At 40.9% G+C, this 24,346-nt stretch overlaps 1 protein-coding gene across 2 annotated transcripts in view; it reads right to left on the reverse strand.

The window, feature by feature from the left end:
- Positions 1–23,110, reverse strand: part of PRKCE (protein kinase C epsilon) — a 287,638-nt gene extending 264,528 nt beyond the window's left edge. For both annotated transcript variants that reach the window (XM_054629818.2, XM_077175832.1), the window contains exon 1: positions 22,763–23,110. In XM_054629818.2, the coding sequence (XP_054485793.1) occupies positions 22,763–23,110 (348 nt within the window). The remainder of the gene's footprint in view (positions 1–22,762) is intronic.
- Positions 23,111–24,346: the final 1,236 nt, after the last annotated feature.

A 24,346-nucleotide genomic window follows, 5' to 3' on the forward strand; every position in this document is an offset into this window, starting at 1 on the left:
ACATGGAGATCCTGGTTTCAAAGCTGTAGCTTCAGGCTTTGAGACACATGTAAAGGCAACTGCTGAGCGAGGGGGAATCGAACAGTCAGCATCTTACAGAGCCAGGCCCGTATATGGATGTTCTTAATATGGCACTTCGTACTTTGCTACTAGAGACACATAAATATTTTATTTTTGGATTACAAGGGTTGCAAACAAGGTATGCCAACTAATGTCAAACAGAATAGCTTTACAAATTCCAGGAAAGTTATGTGCAACGTTTAGACAACACATACCCAACAACAGGCTTATTCGTAGTTACAGTAATAGGAGACGAGACATATACTCAAAATAAATGACCCCATTGGAAAATTCGAAGCACATTACTATAATTAAGCTAGAACATTTTCTGCAAAGTCATATTATGTAGACTTTTTAAAGTAAGGTTTATATCTATTCATAAATTTTGGTATTGAGACATCATAAACTTTATTTTTCCAACATTGTAAAATACTATCTAGCGCTGTTCCTCAACCGATTAGTTTTTAATTACTTTTAAAAGCATTTTGGGTAAAACTAGCTGTCAGAAGTTTATTAACTACAATGACACAATATTGAACTCAAATATGAGTGATTCTTTTTAGCAACTGAAAAAAAGTACTATTGGGCACTATGCTTATACGTATCCCTCACATAGGGCATAGTAGTGTCTCTCCAGGTATAAGATTGTCCAAGTCCTTTCTTTGATTTCTATTTCATGTCCAGTCTATGAATGAAGGTAAAAACTGGCTTATGATCAAAGATCTCTATTGATGGATACGCACTGTTACTGCATGCAAGCGTCAGCCTCTACTATGGCACCTATGCCACACTCCCTTCTCTTAATCTACCTGAAATCCCACAGGATTTTTTGTTCATTAGGGCTTATCAGTTATTTTTATTTAAATCCACTGCATTCACTGGTTTTTGGGAAACCACCTTCTTTAGAGGAAAAAATGTTATCTATTTAGCACATCCTATAGATAAAAATAACATAGGTTTTACATAATTAGCAGCTGAAATACTTTTATAGGGAATTTGAGTTACAAAACTATTATTTATTCATTTCCTTGCTCAAACAATGGAATGTTGCTCAGTGATCTCTCTGTCACTGGTATGCTTTTAAAATTAAACACTAGAAATAAATTGCCTTAGGTTAAATAAAATAACCCAGCAAATAAAACAAAAGCAAAAGCAAAAACAGAGCAATCTCGGCAACATATCCCGTTTTCATCCTTATCTAGCTCTAGCCAACACCCACTTCCACAAAGAACTAGGAGAAAAAAGTAGGCCCTGCCGTATGTCCCGGAGGTTAGCAAATCTGGGCTGTTAAACAGCAGGAACTGGCAAATTCTCCAAGTGCAGAGTCCTAAAAAAGGCGCCTGCCAGATACTTCCCTCTCCTGCTCCAAAGAGGTTCAATTCAATGCCTTCCATCCCTGGCAAGAAGGCTGTGTTTCTGCACTCATTTAACTGCAGTAATATTCAGTGGCTGCACAAGATTGTTACCATGCTCAGCATGGCTGAGCATGGCATCATACCTGCTCTGCCCACAAACCACTTGGGCCCAGTTCTCAAACCAGCCAGTTCCTAGGTGTTCTTTCACTGCCTTTAAATTGAAGGCAGAGAGAGTGAGAGAGAGCACACAAAAGAAAGCAGAAAAAAAGAGTGAAAGCAAACATATACAAAAAGTGCATGCAGAGCCAGATTTTTTTCACTGTGGAGTTTCAAATATTCACCACTCAAAATTCAAACCAGATTTTCAAGAACTTATGCCCCAGTGGTTTCTATTGTGATACTTAATGATTTGATAGTTAAACAGATTTTAACAATCTAATCAGTTATTTAGTTAAAGACTAATGAACTCCACTAAAAAAAAAGGCCTCTTGCAACTTAAAATCACATTTCTTTGCACACAAAACATTTCAGCACAAAGTCATGCTCTATATTTTGCAAGTCCTTGCTATTTATTTTAGAAAATATGAGAAAATCTATTACAGTTGGGGCTTTTTTTTCCACAATATGTCACTTTCCACACAGCTGTGAGAGGATGAATTGTGGCAGTGAAGTTCATGGTAAGGATGAGATTTTAAGTAGAGGAATTCCTGTTCACTGAAGGTCATGCGTCAGAAATACCCTTTTCAGTATATCAGGCTTTAAAAGGACAACACCTCACTTCCTGGTCTGAGCTGAATCTGATGTGAATTTTCAAAATAACACTGATGTGTTTTTAGTGGTTCAATTTGCAATAGCTAAATCTGCAGTTAAAAACCCCCAAAGCCCAACAAAAACAAAAACAAGGCTATCATCCTGTAGCTGGCTGCACTTAGTATGTCTGCTTGTGGTTTACTTGCAGAAAACTTCAATAACAGAGGAATTGCTTTATTTTAAAGAGTGGGGGGAAAGTAATATTTTCCCAATATGATCTGTTCCTATTTATCTTCGGACACATTTCTGTGAGGAGGGAATATAAAGTACTTTTTAGTTATAATATTTATTTTATTTTCAAACCATTTCATTTTTTGTGCTTGAACACAAAGAGCAGAAAACAAAACAAACTCAGAGAGAAAAGAGAGCTATGACTATATTTTCTCCACCCCTTGCCAAAAACACTACAAAGAATGGAAAAAACAATGTCTCACTTAAAGCCCCAGAACTGGTTAATCAAAGCAGTTGATGATCACACACACCAGCTGGGAAAAAAATAGTTTTCTATCCATACTGTACTCATAACTGCTACCTCTGGCAGCCTCAGATGGAAAACAGGAACTGCCATGCTCCTGTCAGAGGTCTGCAGAGTGAGGAAATCTTCCACTAACCCCCACAAAAAGCACTGAGCCAAGGAGCAAGAAAACTCCTAGTGGGCAGCTACTGAGTGACCAGAGCAGCAAGGACACAGCAGTGACCTAATCCCCCTCAGCACCCATTTGGCTCATATTTGGATGCATCATCACCTGAGGATGAGGTATCAGTTGGAGCTGGAGGTATCAGAAGAGCCTACACCATTTTGTAATTAACATAACAAGGCCTTGGTGTCAAAGATACAGTTCTCTGTATAAGCAAATTTTATAACTATCCAGTGTGGAATAAATTTGGTGTAACCTAATAACCTTTGAGTACATCTTGTGAGCATACTTTTGTTGCCAGGTTATGGGATCACACTACACTCAGATTGGTTCTTAAGAGCCCAGTGGGCTGTGCATGGCCTGTGATGATAAGCTTCTCATGAGCATTCTGATAGTAATATCAAGGCTCATTTATCAGTGACACACACTTCTCTGGGGTAGTATTGAGGTATTTCAGACATTATGTGGGTTTTTCTGCAATTATGATCCCAGTTTTTTTCTTCCTCCTCTTCCTGCTCAGGCAACATTACCTAGCAGGACCAGCAGCCCAGACAGCTCTGATTCACACTCTCCAGCAGAAAACAAAGGGGTGAGGATCTGAGCTTCACCATCTTCATTTAAGAGAAGCACTCAGTTCCCAGTCAGATCTCCAGATAAGCACACGGGTTTCAAAAACTCTCCAAACAACAGTCCATGCTTGTGCTCCATACTGCCTTGAAGGAAATTTTCCCCCATGCAGGTCTTTCCCACCAGGCTTTCAAGTGGCCTGTCTCACAGAGAGGGGTTTCACAGCCAGTAGTGACCCAATCCAAACTAACCAACTGACCACTATTTAGTAGTCCTCTTCATGAGCTAAAACAGGAATAAGAGTCACAGAGAGTGCACTTCTTCACCCATCTTTTATTCCAAAGGTGCTATGGAAAAGGAGGATATTCACCTGGTTCTCTTAGTTCTTTCAAACCCAGTGCAGGGAAGGGGAGGAAGCAGGGGGAGGAGAGGGGAGAGGGACAAAAGGAGCATTTAGCTCTAACATTCAAAACCAGCACAAGGTACTTTTAAATCTCTACAGGTATCTGGACTGCTTTTTTGAAGCTGAGTCAGCAGGTCAAAAATATCACACAGTTACTCAAACAAAACAGATCTTTCCCAGCTTTTGATCCATACAGGCCTGCTGCAGGAAAGGTGGTTTTATCTTCTGTTTCAAAATTAATTACTAATATTCGACAAATTTCTGCATGATCTTTGCAGTGAAGAGGAAGATTTTGTCAGGTCTTTTCTCAGTAGGCAGCCTAAAGCACATTTATTTTTACTCTGAGAACCAAGAGATTCAAAGCACAGTCTCCAAATGTTTCAGAGGAAGTTACCCTTATCAGTAGTCTTTAGGGAAGTCCTGTACACCACATACTTGGGATCAAGAAGGTGTCACGTGAAGTCTTTAACCTAAAAGAGGTTAAATATGCAAGTACCAGCATAGCTCTCTTTTCAGCATTGCTTTGCAGTATTAAGATCATCCTTTAGGTAAGTGGAAAAACACTGGCTACAAAATACTATCTTATCCCACATGGTGATGTCATGATTATGTAATATTATCCTCCAAAGATTACTGTATATTAAAGAATATGCTGTATTGCCCAGGCTTTCCCCTTGCATAACTTCCTAGGTGATTTGCATCATTGAATAATGGGAAACAAGGCTCCCCAGGCTTGACAGGAGACTGCCTCTCCCTACAGAGGAGTAACTTTTCTTGCTCACTAAATTTGGGTTCATCTCCCAGAAGATGTCACCACGCACCAAGCGAAAAAAATTTGTCCCAGCAAACACCCCCCCAGCCCAAAGGATCATAGCTCAGGATCTGTACCCTAGATGTTTCCTGGGCACTGCTGGTCCTGGGGAAAGGAGGCACTGTTCCTCTGCAGCACAAGGAAGGCTCTGAAGCCTCGTGATTAATTAAGCGTGGTCAGCTTGACTCTCCTCAGGAGGAATGAGGAAACAGAGGTAGAAGAACCTGTTTGATGAAACTTTGAGCACTGAAGCCTGAGGCAGGAGCTTTGGTAGAATTAAACACTGTTTCTTTTTCCTCCCCTTTGCCTCCAATCTGTTTACAACTCATATACTGGCAGGGTCAATGAACACGCAAGGTCTATTCAAGACACAGAAAACAGAGTAAGAAACAAACTCTGGGAAAGATATAATGTAATCAATATCCCTTTGAATCAAGGTGGCCCAAGCCTTCTAAGCATGCATAAATTTAGAGTTTCAAAAAAAGAAAAGAACCCAAACTACCCCTCATATCTGTCATACTGTGAAAAACATCAGTATTGTTTCAGATAAGATTTGTATTTCTACATGCTGCAATAACCAGATGCAAAAATTTTAGCCATTTTCTAAGCAGAAGAGCAACAAATTATGAGAAGACTGAATCAGTCTGACTACTGTATGTACATTTCTCAGTTCATGCTTAGGGCATATGGATTTCCTTGTATAACTTCTAAAATCTACTGTGAAGAAATGGTTTTCCCCTTAAGCATGACTAGCAGTGAAGTCCCATTATACCCACCCTTAGTTCAAATAATGCCAGCAATGACTGCAGTCATTGGTAGCACATTAACCTCAGAGGGACAGTAAAGTATGCACCAGTGGGAGAGGAGGAATCTAGTCCAAACATCCTTTACAACCTCTCAATCTCCATGCACGACACGGTGTACTGAGATGCCCATAGAACACGAATGGCTCCAATGAAAGTCAAAAAAGCTAAATGTGAAGGGTTTTGCAATTCATGTGAAAGTGAAGAATTACACCAGTACATGCTTCTTTACCCAAAGGTCTTGATTGCGTATTCAATACATTCATCAAATTGATATCCACTTAGGAATCTACTGATGAAAAGTACTACACAAATTTGGTGTTATTTTACTCTACATAAGGGAAAAAACATGTAAAAATGCTCCTAAGCATGACAGTAAAATTGAAGAAGGATCTTCCTTTTGTCAGTAAGCATCTGGTATCTTGCTTCATCCTCTTGATGCCTCATTTTCATATCAGAGTTCTAATTAGTACAGCAGACAAACAATGAAAATGTGAAAGTGATACAGTCCCTGCAGATGAAGCACTGTACATGTCTGTGTACATATAGAGCACTGATGATAGGCACTGCAAGCAATATTGGCAGTCAAAAAAGGCTGACAGCAGTAACCTAATTTTACTTCAGAGGGTAGATCTAATCTTAGGACCTGATCCTGTCAGGAACCAAGAGCCATAAACTTACTGGAAATCAGGCAAGCTCAGCATTTCACTGAAGACACTCAGCACCTCACAGGTTCAAATCCATACTTTTTGAAAGTCACTTCCTATTTCTCCTTTGTTTACCCTGGCTTATCCTGAACAGTGAGGTTTTCCGACATAGAGATAACTTTGGAAATGATTACTCTCATATTCTTTGATGATTTCAAAAGGCAGGAAAGAATCTCTCCCCTTTCTGAGGGCCACCCAGCTGAAGCAAAGAACATTATTTTTTTCAGGCATGTTAATAGGAGCCAGTAATAACTCAACTGAGTTTCCTTGGCCTTGAAATACCTGACCGAATTTGCTTTTGTTTTTTCTCAGTAACATATTTTGTTCCTGTATCTGCTGTCACACAATTATGTTTCAAACAACCCTAAATGGAGGCTGCCCAACAACTTCCAACCAACTTAACCTCTTCCTATGACACATATTCACTGCCTTAATGTGTTTTAGCCATTATTCCTGTCTCACAAGTGGATGGAGCCACTGGGAAACACAGTGTAACAAAGTAGGTCTTCAAATTAAGCCTTCTAATGATTAAATATGTTAACTGTAACTAAAGCTGCTACTAGTCTCACTTTCTCCAGGGGAAAAAAGGGAACAAGTGAATACACAGGTGTTAGAGAATGGTATCTTCTTTACTAGATTCCTAACTGGAAAAAAACCCACCAAATGACTTGGACATATACACCCAAATAAATAAAGATGAATTATTTCATCCTTTGCACCTCCATTTATGCCAGTTATTCTGAGCCAAAACCTTTTTTTTTTTTTTCTTTATTCCAGCTAGGAGATAGATTTGGCAAATGCAGCCTGTCACCACAATTTTTTAATTCTGCTAAAAGCAGAAGTGAGGTACTTCTCAACTGAGGAGCTGCTATCAGCAACCAATGAATCAGGGATTAAAAGTACCACTGGGAGAAGAAGGTACAAGAGGGAAGTGGAACTGGAAAAGTAGTATCCCTTAGAATAACAGGGTTAAAAGAAAAGAAGATTGAGCCTGTGGGTTTGAAAATCCAAGCTCTGGGACATGAGCTCTGAGCTTCAGGGCAGATGCATTTTGAGACACAAAGGAATCACCTAGCTGAGTTCTTTGATTACAGCTCTTACCAGGAATCCAATTTGTAAGCAGGGATACTTCCAGGATGGCTGGGTACCCCTCCCATATGTTCTCTTTTGTGCTGTGCTACAGCCTTGAGATGAACATCTAACATAATAGATTCATATTTTAAGAAGTGAGGACACAAACATTAACTTCATACTGAAGTAGTGATGACTGATAGGGTCTCACATTGTACAGTGGACCTGCCAACAATATTAATAAACAATTTTGTATTCATCTAGTATTCATTCAATCCCAGGACGTATTCAAAACATTCTGTAATGGCAAAGTTTATCCTTAACCAACGTTACTTATCCAGGAAGGTAAATCTGTGACACCGGGAGAACCTGAAGAGAACTGGTTGTATTTAGGCACCATGTCTTTTCATATTTGCCTAAAGAAAGAACATCATAGCTTCTCTGAGGTAAAAGGTGTCCCAGTATTATAAGCCTCCAGTATGAAATAAAGCATTAACATACTCCCTTAAGCTGCTATTCTAATTGATGTTCATGAGCCACATACATTTGAAAGATGAAGCAAATCCACCAGAATATTTTAAGGGCACTGGTTTCTTCCTGTAAATCACTGAGCAGTGTACTGCAAAGTCAATATTACATTCTGGATAGCCATAGAGACATGTGTATAAGTTGTAAGTAAAAGGACATTCTCCTAAACAGATGAAAACTGGAAGTAACTGAAGCCTTAAATTCAACACTTTTGCACGCCAATGCCTTCAGTTTCATGTAATATCACATACTTGATTTTCCCATCACTCACTACCTAGGATGATGGACCTTAGCAATTCACCTTTCAACACATTTTCTGTAGCATCTGCACAGTACCTTTTGGATGAAAGAAACATAAGTAAAAAGCTTTACTACATTTACAACTCTAGATGTTCAATTTATACTGATCAGGGAGGGCAATACTATACACAATATCAGGAAACCAAAGAGAAAGCTCCTTCTTCACTGTGAAAGAGTGGTAATGGGTATGTTGTGTCCTTCTCCCACTTCATTTGAGCTCCAAACACACTAAATAATGAATAATTTTGCAAACCAACAAGCAGCTAAATAAAAACCCCCTAATAATTTCCCCAGAATCTCTCTTTCTAAAATTCATGAAGCCCCAGTTGCTATAATTTGCTCCAAATTTTTCCCAACTGGGGTCAGTCCTGAAGCTCAACATGTTAACCCCAAGCCATGTCAGCACATCCGGTGTAGTGAATATGTGGCTTTTTCCAAACCAGGGACAGACTTGTGTAAACCACAGGCTAGCAGTCTGCCAGGCAGGCAACACCAATATAATCTCTCTGCATCTGTTTTATAAACACACTCAGGTGTTGGGCTATCAGGCTTTGCTGCACTGCACAGCTGCTCCACAGCACACACCAGCTGTACTTACTCCCTCTTCACACCACTCCAGCTGGAGGATCCTAAGCCTTTCCACTCTTAGTAACAGAGACAAGACCCTAAAAATGTAAAATTAAGTGTTCTGTTTCCTTCAAACAATTGACTCAAATGGAAGTCCCCTTTCCTCCAAAGTTAGCACATGAACAATCAAACAACAAAAACTTTGACTTTACATTTTGTCCACTCTTATCTTCTACCATATTAACTACAGTTATGGGGCTATAAGAATATACAAAATTAAAAGTTAGGATGGCAACTTTCAAAGTTTCAAACTTTTCAAAACAATCTGTTCTACATTTCAGAGGGATTTGCACATCCAACTCTTCCAGCCCTTTGACAGCTTATAAATATTCATATACAGGTAGGCTTAACACCAGGGACTTTCTGAGTACATGCCCATGGGATAACCCTCAGCGCTGATTTTTTTTCACTTAAACAGTAAAGCTGGTGCTGCCCTCAAGTAGCCACCCAGAGGAGCAGCTCAGCTTCCAACTACTGTCTCTACTTTGACAGTCTAGAAGCCTGGTTTTATAATCCACACCTCTAGAGAAAAAGCAATAGCATCAAGAAGGCAGCAAAACAGACGCCATGCATTCCTGTTAGTTTACTACAACTGAAGGAAAGCATCCTCATAATAAAGTGGTTGGAGAATTGAAACAGAAAAAAAACCCCTTCCAATCAAACCATAAATCCATTAGCCTACAAAAGGTAAGCTACAAGAAGGAAATAGAAATGTAATGGTGAGAATCCTTCTTTTACAAAAGTAAAAGGAGAGATTGTCAGATGAAGGAGAAGCTTTAGGACAGAAAGAGGTATCTCTAGAAGGTATCAGGCAGAAACCTTATTTCACTAGTCTAGATCTCAGACCCTGTCTCCCCACGGTAAAAATGAAACTGATACTTCCACTGCAAAATTGTGAGATTAAAACCACAATGCTTGTGCCATACTTCTGGGCAACATGGAGAAATCTTCATCCATTACACTTCCTCTCAGGAATGCTGTGAAGATGATGATACTCAAGATTCTCCAGACTCAGATTATTTTGCTAATGAGTTTCATTACAACCTGAGACAGATCTACGTAGCAGACAAAGGCCTCTTCTGGAACCACTGATATAAAAGGCTGGATTATTCATTTTGTAAGAAGATTTTATACCTGAATTATGAGTGAAGGTTTGTCCCATCATTTCTATTACTGACATGCTAATTTGTTTGAAGGAATTATGTGAATGGAAATAAAGGCAATAATTACAGAAGAAAAAGGAGATAACATGCTATATCACAAGCAGATGCAGGACAACTAAGTATGTAAAAACTTGCATGACCAGTTCACAGCATGCAAAATTATAATGAAGTTATTACACATTATCTCACAGCTCACGCAAATTTCAGAAAATAATGTAATCAGGACCAGAAATAGGTTGTGTACTGTAAAAATTAATTCACCAACCCCACCTGTTACCAGAAACACTAAGGAAAACCAAGCAATACTGATGATGTCTATTTTTTTGTTGATCTGTTTGTATTTTGAAACTTTTAGTTAAATAAAGCCTGCTGCAAAAAAGATCTCCCTTATTTGTACGAACTGCTCTATTACAAAGTGGCTTCACTTTGTTGACCATCTGTCATATTTACATGTTCCTTGGTCTGGCACACAAGCTTCAGCCTCTTTGTCTGCTGACTCATGTGAATAAAAACACTCTCCCTTAACTCCTCAGTTAGACAACTATTGCTTCCCCAAGGGCCATCAAATACATTTTTTAGAAGTTACCATAACACATAATTTATTTCTTTTGCATACTTCTGTCCTGTAAAGTATAGGTTTTTATTTTGCTACACATTTTCCATGGCTTTTGCAAGCCACATCCAGCTTGATACACAGGTTGTTGCACTCCAAAAGTGTGATTGTTTTTCTTATTTTACATCATAAACTCCTGAAGGAAGAAACTGTGAACTTTCTGTTTCTGCACAACCTCGTGTTATCAAAGAGAAACTAATAACTCCTACGCTCAAAACTGCCACGCTGCCAGCATGTGCGCATCCATGCTCTGACAAGGTCTCAGCACTTCACTCCTGTCTCACTGGGATAGCACTAGCATCAAGTACATTTTCATAGCTGCATAAAATGTCTCCAAGACTTCACATTTTTTGCATCGCAAAGTTCATTAACCGTGCATAAATCTCACAATGGAGGGGTTCTGCAGAGCAGCACACTGCTGCTGGGAAGCAGATTTTGCTCGTGAGTCTACAAAGAGAGTGCAGGGCTGATTCACAGTTGCTGGAAGAGCTGCAAACTTTTTGGCAATTCTACAAAACATTTGGCCTGTAATTTGTCTTACTGATCACTGCCACAATTATGTCCAGGTCCCACAGAGGAGAAGCCCATATAGTACAGCAAGGAGACTGCTGCAGGGAGAAAAGGCTTCACCAGAGGTGCCCCCACTTCTCACTCTGCCTCCCTTCCTTCCAAGTCAAAGGGTTTTTTTTTAACCTCAGTGTTCCAGGAACAGCCCGAAAGACAAAATGACATTCTCACGCTTCACATTTGATTTTAAACCTGATTTTTTAAAAGTATAAACTTTAGAATACACTAATGGTTTTGAAAGCTTTATGGTATTAATAACACTGTTACAGCAAAACAGTTCTTTGCTGGAGAACGCACACATTTTAAACCAAATGCAACATGTTTGTTACATGTTTGTCACATGATTGTCTGTTTGATGTCCAGAGTACATTCAAACAAGACTAGAGATCAGTTTCATTTAATTTGTTCAAATATCCAGTGATTTACTATAGTTTTTTAATGAAGTGTCAGCCAAAACAAAAAAAAATGTTAAGGTTTTGGAGCTTTTTCTTAATTTTAAAAATGCCCTGAACAAAACCACTTCCAAAACAACACATATTACCAAACTGAAGAGAAGGCTTGATGGTCAGAACTGACACTTCTGACCAAACACATTTACAAGCAGTTCACAATGTACTCACAAACGCATTTGCACACAGTTTAGAAGCTGTGTTGACTGGGGTTTGTACTCAGAGGGTGGCTGGGCATTGGAACAGGCTCTCCAGAGTGGTCACAGCATCAAGGCTCTCAGGCACATGGTGATTCTTGGGTGACCTGGGCAGGGCCAGGAGCTGAATTCAGTTATCCTGATGGGTCCCTTCCAACTCAGCAGATTCTGTGATTCTATGACAGCAGATACAGCCACTCAGGAAAAGACAGCTAGATAACACTTTCAAAAGGCTGCTGAATCAGGAGCCTAAATTCTTCATGTAATTTCCACATTGCTGAAAAATTTGCAGTAGATGTCAATTCAGAGAAATACACAAAGTTCAATCTTGAACACAGAAGGAATGCAATTGAGGGTGATGTAACTAGCTGGGAGCACAGAGGAATCAGTATGTATGCAACTAAATGATACACATACTCTCAATAGTTTCAGCAACAGAAAACACCACTCAAAGAGCTACCCATTAAAATCAATACAGGAACATCAGCTTTGAATCTGTGCACAAGACAACTTATCTCTGTCTGTCCTCCAGTCATTAATGCCCAGCACTCACTACAAACTTCCAATTTTTGTATGCTTGTTTAAGGCATATTGATTTTGCTTACTCACACATCTACTTATCAACAAAACCAACACAACAAAGTTTCTGGGGTTTTTGCACTATTCTGGACTGTGACGAACATAGGTCAATTGCTCCTCATCTATTTTTGTTACCATACCACTATAGTAAAGTGAATACCCTTCAAAAAAGAATCATGACCCGACATTTCTGCTAAATGATATATCCTAGAAGGTAACATTATCCCCAAGGCCACTTGCAACTAATGGGCAAAGCAGAGAAGAATGAGCAGGGACTGGCAAGAAAAGAGCACCTAAAGAGATTACAGGAGCTTGTCTAGGTCGTAGTGTCTGAGCTGCTCCTCAGAATTGTTCAAAGTAAGCTTAGCTGAACTTGAATTTTAAAACCTTTCACCCAGCTGTATAAAAATGCATATGCAAAGTTATCTCCCAAATACAACTACTAAACTAATATTGTTTTTAAAGCTACATGTAGATTTAGATATATAACTTATAATATAGTTATATAATGTATCTATATATCTACCAATATATAAATACACACGCACAAATACACACATATAGTATTGCCAAATACATAAAGTACTGCCAAAGGGTTGTCAGAAAGAAGCTCAAGGTTCTGCTTTTTAGGTGAAAAGCCCAGACACTTGCTTCTGATTCAATGGATAACACTTCTAGAAAATAGGCATGAGGTGTTAATAAAATTCTTCTTTGTTCTTTCTTCCTTTCAGAGGCTTAGCAGGTCTCTGAGAAATTGCTAGCAGGAAGAGTAAAGGGGTGAGATAAAACTTTACATAGCTTATCTCAGCCCAGTGACATCAGTACATACTATTACCCCTATACAACATATCCAAATTTCATTATTGTACTCTTAGTGGTCTAACCCACCTATCACTACAGAAAAAAGCTCGAATGTAATAATACTATACCAGCTTTCATTGAATTATACAGAAAAGTCCTGTAGTTCCCTCAAACTGGGCATTCTTGAAGCTATATGGGACACTAAGAAACAACTAAAAGTTTGGGAATCATGGACTAGATCATGTGGGCTGTCCATCTAAGTACATCAACTTCTTGAAGAGAAACACCACATTTTGCAAAGCATCAGGAACTCCAAATAACCCTAGCAAAATTTCCACTATTGTGTCTCCCCTTGATATTTTGAGTTAGGGACACCAAGCAAAGCTGAGCTGATAGGCTGCTCAACTATCATTGCAACCTTTCACACTGGTAAGTGTTTTCCTAATATTTCTCTTGGCTTCCCCAGTCTGCCTTTTTGATTTGTGCTTGGACTGGAATTTTTTGAAGACAGAAACTCCCATTTCACATTAAATTGAAAAAAAATTACCAAACATTTGTAGGTATTTTCTGTGATTAGGAGTCCCTGAAAATCCCAACAGTCAGTACCAACTAAAAATTTTTAATAGTGTTCCCACTGCTTGGGAGAGTCTCCAGTTTTCAGGGATAGATCGTGTTCCTACAACACCCCACTAAGTCTGCTAGAACCGGAGCATTTTTGCCTGAAGTTCAAACCTACATATTACATTTATTCCTTCAAACACTTCAGTAGTGTAACTAACTGGAAACTCGGTGCATCACTCCTTCCTGACTGAAACAGCCACTCCAACAGCCATGAGTATGATCAGTTCCCTGCTGCTTGCTGAGCAGCACAGCGGGGCCATGCTCTGGATGACAGCAGCTGGGCAAATGCCACAGAGCCTCAGACACTGGGATGCTTCTGAGTCCTACTGACACGAGGATCTTACTGGTCTACCAGAGTGGCAAAAAAGGGGAAGGAGTTGGACTGCTGGGAATAATGGCAGTATGGATACAAGGGAAGTAATGACATGGAAAATGAAGGAAAAGTTACGGCAGCTGGGACTTGAGGGCAAGGTGATAGTGGTGGATTAAGGAGAAAAGTGGGCCAGGAGGTCAAATGTTCAAGAGGTGCCAAGGCACTATGGGGTCACAAGGAAAGAAAAACAATGAAACTCAGAGGAAAAGAAAAGCAAAAAGATTCCTCAGTAACTCCAAAAGGAACCATGTAAGAGAGAGAAAACATAGTGGATGCAGCATGAATGACTTTAAGCCTTTCCTTTTCCAATACATTCTCAGACATCACTTTCTAAGGCCATGGATCAATCTCACCTTGAAATAAAGGGAGGTTGACAGATGCCAGAGAGACTTATGCAATGAGTAAATACGGTCCCAGCAAGAAAACTGTACTTGGAATAGATCTCTGTAGAGATCTATAGCAGGACATTTCTTTCACATAGCCTGCTAGCACTGCCAACATCAAACTCTTATGCACTATTCTTGACCATCTTAAAGCCAGAACAGATAAAGAAAGACAGAGAATTGGCAGCATAAAGACAGAACAGATGATAAAGAGGAAACTGAAGGAAAACAGGGAAGGGCACTACTGTCTTGCTGGCTTTTAATCTGTGAAACAAAGCAAAGCAATTCCAGCCATTTCCTCATCACCTATGCAGAGGATTCCTCAGTCTCCCCTTCATCTTTCCACCACTGTTTTATCTGCAGCATTGCTACCACATCACACTCTAAATATACTTATAAATATTAACATTGTCAAAGCCATCTATCTTTTAATGATATAAAAAGGGCCAATGTACTGAAGAATGGAGAGTTCTAAATGCATAAGGAATCCCCATAATAAGAGGCCTGTAACTTATTTATAACTCTCCAGTACTGAAAGATACTAAGCTGGAAACATTAAGTAGTACATTTCCCTAGTCTTCATGTAAGATACAGAGATACCAAGGGGGCTTGCTGTTCAAACAGTGTAGACATTAAATTTATTTGGTAATATCTAGCCATTATTCATGCTTTTTTGTTCCTGCCTGTGATGAAATTGCCCAGCAGGACACCAGAAACAAGCAAAATGATTCTATTGTCTGGAACAATCAAATCAACTCAAGTTAGCCGATATAAGGCAGAAATGGCTGCCTGCAAGCCTCCGATGGAATCAAACTTTGCTTTTTTTAATTTTAAAAGCAATGGTCTGACATTATTTATGTTCCTCAACAATTCAAGCCCTAAAGAATTCAGAGGGGAAAAAAAACTCTTAGAACTGTGTAACATTTCTCTAACACTGCTTCCAATAAAACAAACATTAAAACTGCTGTTACATTTAATGGGAACATGCCAATATCTCTAGGTTTCTTAGCTGTGCTATTCAGAAATATGTGAAATCCTGGCTTCTGTAACTTCTGTTAAATTACAGCAATTATACTTCAATATCATTGACATTTTTAACTCTTGGAGGAATGCAAGTGAGAGGACACTCAGAAATCAACTTTACTAGCAATTCAAGCCACAGGCTGAATAATGATCAGAATAGATAAGAATTCTGCAGATGTTCTTGCACCATATTCATTTGCATTTTCTTTACTAAAATGTAGTGCAAAGTACATAACTGCCATGAAAGTTACCCAATCTCTAGAATGGCTTATTAGCTTTACAGTTGCAGTTTCATATTAATATTACTGAATATACTTTTTATATTGTCTAGTGATTGCCTGACAAACAGGAAAGTACTCACAAACACAAGTTTTTGTCACCCTTCTGTAGTTACCACTTTCCCCCCAAATGGTTGAAACCCGTGTAACTTCTACAATTTGCATGACTCAAAATACCCCATTCTTCAGGCCTTGCTCTGGCCAGCTTAGCAAAAAGGTTTATTTGATCCTCCCCAGCCCAAACTGTCAGTTTTACAGGCTGTCTATGGACTTCTGATCTTATTCCATATCCAAATACTTCCAGCCTTACCTTTCCATGTGCATGGAGGAAAAGTCTCTTCTCAGTCCTCTCTTACCACAAATATCCCACTACTTGCATGCTCTATTGTTCCCAAACCCTCTCTTACCATGAGCTGCAGATGTCTTTCTCTTACAAGATAATAGCTGGGGTAGGGGAAAGGAGATTAAGATAGGATTGGGTAAAGCAGAATTCAACCAGCCAATTCCAAGCCAAAAAGCTCCTGTCTTCAATGTTTTAAAACTGTATTCACAGTCTTCCTTCAAAACCCGAAAACCACCAAAAAGTTCATTTAAATGAAAGTTATTTACAGAGTGAAAACAAATCACATTTAGTTGCCAAGTTCTACAATTCCAACTTAAATCAAATCCTCATTTTGGCAATATTTAAAGAATTCTGGACATGGAAGACAGAAATTCAGTTTGATGCTAGAGAGCAGAAACCAGACTTACATATGCAAGATTTGCAGAAGAAGAATAAATCAGTAAGAAAAAAACAAAAAAAAAACAAGTAAAGGATGTTGTTAACTGTTATTTATTCTTGGTTTTCCTTTGGAGCACAGGACCCTATTGAGGGAATAATTTAAACTGGCCTGGATGATGTCCAGTGAACCCAGTGGGATCAGCAGTTTACTCAGACCCATGAAATTCTATACAGTATCTATGGAACCACCTAAGCTGGAATAATGACATGCACTGCATTAAAACTGGTACAAGAAGGACATGCAGGAACTGTTTTCACTCCACTTGGACATTTCGTAAAAGTGTAGATTTGAGCTAGTACCTATGAACTGGACTCTGCTACTGTAACTTTTTTCTAACAAATACTTTCTACGGAGTTCAGTAGAGTTATTTTCACTATGTGGAACTTTGTATCAGTATTTGATATTAGCAACAATAAAGTGAGATTCTGATCAGTGGTGGGATCAACTCCTGTCCTACAGATATGATAATTCAGTGTTAAGTGAAATGCATGCTCCACTACACACTTTTCATGCCCTGAGCAATATTTTTTCACATCTGAAGTGAGACTTCAAAAGCTATATACTCAGCAAAGCAGGCCAAAAAACCCCAAAGTGGGTCAGTGATCACCATACGGCCTCCAACCAGCCGATTTGCCTCTGCCAGCTCAGCCCTGTCTCCTACACGTGCAGCTTTCTGCTGCTGCCAAAAGGGCAGCTGGAGTACGCGCTGCGGCAGCAACTATTCATTACCCTCCTCCAGGTTTCTCCCCATGCCTCATCTCTTCCTTTCCCCACTTTGCCCTTTCTCTCTCCCTGCAGTAACAACAGCAGAGGCAGCATTTCCCCCCTCTGTTGCTTCTCAGCAGACTGGGAAGCACTGCAGGTAAGCAGGAGCTGTTAGGAGAGAACATTTCTAGCAGGGAGTAGGAGTAGATTTATGCAGCTGTAGAAAGGGACTGATACAAGACAGTGGGTGAGCTCTGTGTGACTGTACCACATCCCCAGCAGAGAGGGAAAAGAGAAGGAACAGGAGGGAGACAGACTGTGGGAGAAGGCAAGGAAGACCCCTATCTGTACAAAGTTCTCTCCAAAATCTCTCAGCTCCTCTTGACAATCACTTACCCTCAGAATGAGAGAGTCCCTGTGAAACCCTGCTGAGCCCTGTAGCTCTCAGCCTTGCCCCACAAGCCTGACAGATCTTGCTCCATAACCTCCTTGTCATGCAGAAACCTCTCAAACAAGACCCCAGCAATTTCCCTTTCATCTCCACAAATATGATTCCGATAACAGCTTTTCAGCAGCCCATGAACTGTTTAGATGAGATCTGAAGTTTTTGCAAGTGAAATCCTAGGCCTTTCAACACCACCAGCACAAATAAATTCAGTCAGCAGATGAAAATAAAAATGAAAATACGCTACAGTCACTTTCTGCCAGCCCAGTGCCAGCCCTCAGCAGTGCACGGCACAAGCAGAGGTGAACGCACAGGGTGACCTGCACTACAATGATGACAATTCCATTCTCTGTCTGCCAGCTACAACAGATCACCTGCTGGCTGAAAGGAGTTCCCATTCCAACAACAGAAATGGCATTAAAAGAAGGGGAAAAAAAAAAAAGCACCTAAGTAGTCTTTCAATTTCATTCAGATTAGAGGCACTGGAAAGAGAGAGTTCTACTTCTCACATCCGTGGACAGCTCACAGGACCAAGGACTCTCAAGAGCTTTAATTCCTCCCCGGCTGCTGCCTTTCAGGTGACATTTAGAGCTCAGATAACCTAGGTGTTTAACTGTATAGACTGCAACTTCTTCCCCATGCCAGTTCCTATAACTCATCATCCACTTGCTACTGAGATATTAGATTAATTCATAATAAACTTGCTTTATGCAATAGTGGCACAGTTGCACAACTAACTTCACATTGGCAAAACAGAAATATGAAAGGATGCTTTTAAAAAAGTATAATGTTTTAAATTTAGATCTGAAGAAGCTGCACTGAAAGAAGAAAAATAGTATGGAAGATATTTTAGCAAAGAAAATCTTACTACAATACATGTTTTATTTTTTTTCCTGACAGCATAAGGGGTTTTTTTTTAAGACAGCAGAAAATTAAATCTCTTTCATTAACCTAAATATAGCTGTAAATTATTTTCATTGGAAATAGAGGCTTTTCTTGTTAAATGTTCTGATGTTCTCAATGATTTAGTGAGTTCTGCTACTCAGCCAGCAAAAGGATTTCTTAGGACAGCTCAATAGCTTTTCTCATGTACTGCCAGGCTAATGGCTAAGACCCTTAGATGGAGTCTTTGGCATAGGTCCAATCATGCTGATTTCATCTGTCATCAACTCTGGAAAGTGGACTTGAACTCAGAACCCATACTACCAATCATCCACACACGTAAACATTGATCATGATAATTTGAAGGAGTGGAACCACAGGGCTAAATATCAATGGAATTTTCCTTCCTGATCTCAATTCCACTGATTAAAATGTAGCTGCAATGCCAACTCAAGTGAATCACTTACATATGCCACATGTAAGAAAGCTAGATAAAAACATACTTTATTATTACCTGAATTATCTAACTCAAAAAAATATAGCCAGAGCTGTCAAGTTGCTAGTTTGTTTTTCAATCAGAACTTGCAAGTTGTTTCTTGTTCTGTATTTTTTGTTTTTCAAAGAGTAACTTCACCAGCATCCTCTTGAATACTCGGTGCCATTCTGTATGACATTTTCTGTGCTTACAAAAAGCCTGAAATGTCATAAATCCAAAGCTTTCTAAAAGTGCAGTGTAACCATGACTAAAAAAATCTGCAAAACTGACACTTTTACTGTGCTATGTCTGTATTGATGCACTACTGGCAAAGCAGCCATCTTTTTAATTGTCACTATACTTATTTTAGAAACCTAAACAAGTGTTTTCTATTGATCTTACCAAAACCCCACAAAACTATGTATTTTGTTTAAATGCTTTCATCCAGTAAACTCTGAATCACTGTTTCACACCACAACTTTGAATAATTAAAAAAAAAAAAATATATTCAGGGAGTATATGTATCATAAGGTTAAATGCAACTGCTGAACACTCTGTAGATGAAAGGAACCAGGATTTTGCATATCTATCTGACTTGTGTTAATATAGTAGACATTATCCTGATTTCAAGCTTTGTACTTGTTTATCATTAGTGTTTCCACTGTAACCATGGCATCCGTATATAGCACAGGCCTAAGAGTGAGAAAAATATCCAGTATTTTCCTAAAAAATTTGTATGAGAAAAAATATAAGGATTTGAACAATGGCAAAAGTCAATCAAATTTAGTGAGCTGGCTAAAATGAGAAACAGTTTCCTCTGAGGGGGAAAAAACCCCAAAACTTTTTTTATTTTATTTTTGTGAATCTTTTTTGCATTTTGGACTTCTGACAAGAACCTAGAAACCTAGAAACATAACCTTGACCCTAGTGCAGATATTATAAAACAAATTCTGAAATTTCCTTAAAAAAACCCCATGCAGTACTATATGAGATCAAAAGCATTAAAGCTTAATATGTTTACAAGACCTTTACAAGACATTTTCTCAACCCTCTTTTAATAGTGACGGTCCAGTCCTGCAATAACTGTTGCATCATACTGAAGGTAAGGAAGGGCAGCAGTGTAATTGCTCCAATCACACTCAGCAAGTACTTGGTACCCAGTTCCAACTTTCAGGACTGCTTAAAGGGAAACCCTCAGAATGGCATGAAAAGACTTGATGGTCTTCAAGTGTGTTTCAAGTGTGTAGGTTGCATTTATTTGATATTTCAGGCAGTAAAGAAGAATGGGTTACTGTGATTGCTGGTTTTAATTTGCTTGTTACAGAGTTCAGGAAGAGTACTACAAAAATACCTGCCTTAAATGCCAAAAGTGAAATGAAGGAACTAGTCCTCTTATTGTACAGAAAAAACTGACTGTATCATACCAGCAGTCTTAGCCTAATGTTGGTTTAGGCCATGTGCATTTTCCTTGTAGTGTGAAACTCATTCAATTTGCAGACAACCTCTTTTTCAGGTTTTAATACAGACTCCAGACACTGATGAAGATACCAATAAATCGATTTACTTCAGTACGGACTCTATAGAGATGTCATGGCCACCGGTCTTCTTGTAACTCAAAAGCACCCAAAACCAGTGTGATTTTGTAAGAGCCAGTTCTTTGAAGTCCCTATCTATTAATCCAATAAACACACTCAGAATTACAGTGACACACTCAGTAAAAAGGAAGATTTTGGAAAAGGTAAAGCATAATCCCATAGACACTTAACTCCTACCCCCCTTCTAACTGTGATACGGGGGGAGGTGTATGCTGTCTTCGTAGTACATGCACACAATCCTAATGGCAAGGATTAGCAGTACAAACCAAGGTAAGTGATGTTTCAGAAGCTGCACTATATTGAGCTGACCAGCTATGATCCACTGCCATGTCCTCGATTCTGTCACATCAACAGACAACAAGCGTAGTCACTCCCTCGTCTCCTCCCACCCACTGAATGCTGGACAGCAATGAATCCTGATGCAATAAAAGCCAGCATTTATCTGATTCAGCTATCTAGTTCCTCACAGATCCTGTTTACAATGGACCTCAACCTGTTAAATTCCACTATTTATCTAGGGAATCTGTTCAGACATTTGAGTTCACCTTAAATATCAGAGCCAGGATGCACCCCAGTCTCACCAAAATTCAAACTTGGCATCTGGAATCTGCAAGGTTCTTCCAGATTTGGTGACAAACTCACAACATGTACCATGCACAAAAAGAACATACAAAATTATTATTCTTTCACTAAAAATCTGTGCAGATATCCTCATCCCACTAGTCTCAAAGATGAAACCTCACTTGATTTCAGGAGAGTCCCAACTTGATTATCATTCAATACAGGTAAAAGACATCTGCAATACTGCTGCATTTGTCTTTTCCTGTTATAGCTATTTTTCTCCTTCTATCACCCACTTTTACCATTTGAGCTTACTAATGCGTAGCTTTTATAGAGCATCAGAATAATCTAGACCCCGATTATCACAATGCAACACATAGGCAGCAAAAATGAAAAATATTTTAAAGTTGTAAACATAAAAGTTTTAACAGCAAAGTTGATCAGCTCCTGATCAGCATAGAGACTAATTCTTTCATACCCTTTCATCATTTCCCCATCTCTACATAACTGCATTAAACAAAGAAGCCCCAAAGAATACATAAAACTCAGACCTATTAACCCTAGCTATTTTTTCTTTGGTCCTGGGTTCTCTGTGTGTTTGCCAAAACCCTACTAGCTAGTATCCTTGACCATGAAAAATAAGTACATAAAAAGATGAGCATATATAATTTCAGATGGCTGGTTGAGCAGGGCACACTGAAAATGAGATGATAGCTACTATTGTTTTATCACACATCTCATTTAAAGGATATCCACCATTTAACAGTTTAACTGCAGAAATGTGAAAAGTGCATATTCACGTTTCCTGTTTCTTGATTGTTTGATTGGTTTCTCCCTGTTAAATCACACTACCTGAGGATGTCAGAGCAAGGATTTTCCAGCTTTTTTGTACTCCCACTGAGGCACGTTAGCCTCTGGGTCTTAAAGACGCTGTGAAAGCTGCTAAGACACGTTGTGTGTACAGACAACAGAATTTCTCTAGTTGGGCCCAAATTCCACTAGGACCCTTTATCAGTCTTGAGCATTTGAAGAAGCATTGCGTTAGATCTACGCAGAGAGGTGTCGATCATCTGAAGGAAGGAAGGAGGAGCATCAGTATTGATGCAGTGAGCTCTCAAGTGACAGGAAGACCCTGAGGTGTCTCGTATCAGAGGTCAGGTCTGGATTTTTAAGGTTCATCTTTGCCAGGCTAACCAAGAGTATTCACCCTGAAATGATGAAACTCATCTAAGCACTGGATCTTGGTTTTGTGGTAATGTTTGGTGCGGATGCATTGGGTTCAGGTTCTTCAGACTCAGTAAGACAACTGGATTTGTATTTATGTCACATAATTTCAGAAACTTACGAGGTAACTACATACCTCATACTTAGATTCAGCATATTTTTCTTTCCTGCCTGGCCTGTAGATAACATGCATTAGTTATATAGTAACCATGACTATCTCAGTAAAACAAAGTGTGGAAATAATGAAAAGCCTTCAGAGGCATTACATGCCCTTGGTAACCTAGCTCTGCAAGACAGATGTTTCATCCAGAGCCATGCCACTGAAAATCACATGTACATGTATGTATCTACAGCGTGAACACTTACCCAGTCCTCGAAGTGACGGCTCCCGTTCTGCAGCAAGTCCTCAAACTGTATAGTGCAGTTAGCTACAAAATCGTCGTACCCGATGGGGGCATCATGGAAAACAGCCATCTCTATCTTCCTGCCATTACAAACGTCGGTGACAAATTCATCGTTCCAAGCAGGACTGTTGGTCTTTTGCTTGGTCGAGGTCTGCCCGATCCTGGAGTCATCCACATTGAGGGCGATGTAAGGGTCCAGCAAAAAGGTCTGTGGCCTGGGACCCACTGCATGCCTCAGAGACCACGCCGTGGGTTTCAGATTCACCGCCTCGCAGATCTTGATTTTCAGCAAGCCATTGAAAACCACCATGGCTGGATAGCTGCACTTTTCCCGGGATCAAACACTCGCTCAACGCACTCGCACCGAGAGGGAGGGAGGGAGGTCTCGCCAATAAATAGGAGGGCAGGTCTGGGAGGTGGGGGAGCAGGGTACGGTGCGGGTCCCTTCGCCTGGCTGCTGCTGTTACCTTTGATTATTTAGCCTTTGCTCTTGCGACACCCAGTGAATACATTTATTTTCTTGCCCGTGTTTCTAACGGAAAACAAGGGAGGGGGGCCGCCAGGGAGGGGGAGGCGGCCGCGGCTGCAGGAACCCCCGAATGCTATCAAAACCCGAGCATAATCAATCCGGGGGTAAGCAAGAGCCTTCTCCCTTCACCCTGACCATAATCCTGGATCAGTCCTCGCAGAGGAAGCAGAGCCGCGATCCCGGACTCCCGCACACGCCAGTCCTGCCCGTGCGCCGCACAACAATACACACACACGCATACACACACACACACGCACACACACACACGGATCAGAAACACCGGCCGACCCACCAGCCCTGCCTACTGCACAGCCTCCGCTCAGCAAACATCCACCCGGGGACCTTCCATCCGCGCCGCCGCCCGCAGCCGCCCGTCCTGCGCCGCCGCCGCCTCCTGCTCCGCCGCCGCCAAGGCCGAGGACCCAGCGGAGCGACCCCCGCGCATGGGGGGCGCCGGCAGCGGAGCGGCCCGCGCGGGTCTCGGCGGGCTCCGGCTGGGCGGCCGCCGCCCTGGCGATGGGCAGAGCCGCCGCCGCCGCCTCCCTCCCGCCTCCCTCCCGCCGGCCGCCCCCCGCCCGCCTCCCGCCCGCCGCCTCCCCTCGGCCGCCGCCGGCCGCCTCCCTCCGCGCAGCCCCCGCCCGCTGCCGGTGCCGCTCCGCCGCTCGCTCCAGCGCAGGAAATGCGCAAAAGACGTCAGTGTGTGTGTGTGGGGCGAGCGAGCGGCGGCGGCGGCAGCCCCGGCCGCGCGTGTGTGTCTCTGTGTGTGTTTGAGTGTAGAAAGTTTTGCCTGTTGGGGGAGCAGCGCGGCCGTCACCAGTCGGGAACCGCAGCGGGGGTCGCGCTCCCCGGGCTGGGCTTGCCGCTCCTCCACACCCGCCGGGCGGCTTTCCGCCGGGGACACTGCCCGCCCCGGCCCCACGCCTCCTCCGCCTCCTCCTCCTCCTCCTCACAGGATAAAGTGATGAACCAAACGTGGATAGGGCACCCCCGGACGCCTTCCTCCCCGACCGCCTTTAT

The sequence above is a fragment of the Agelaius phoeniceus genome, chromosome 3, assembly GCF_051311805.1.
Source record: "Agelaius phoeniceus isolate bAgePho1 chromosome 3, bAgePho1.hap1, whole genome shotgun sequence".
NCBI classification, from domain to species: domain Eukaryota; kingdom Metazoa; phylum Chordata; class Aves; order Passeriformes; family Icteridae; genus Agelaius; species Agelaius phoeniceus.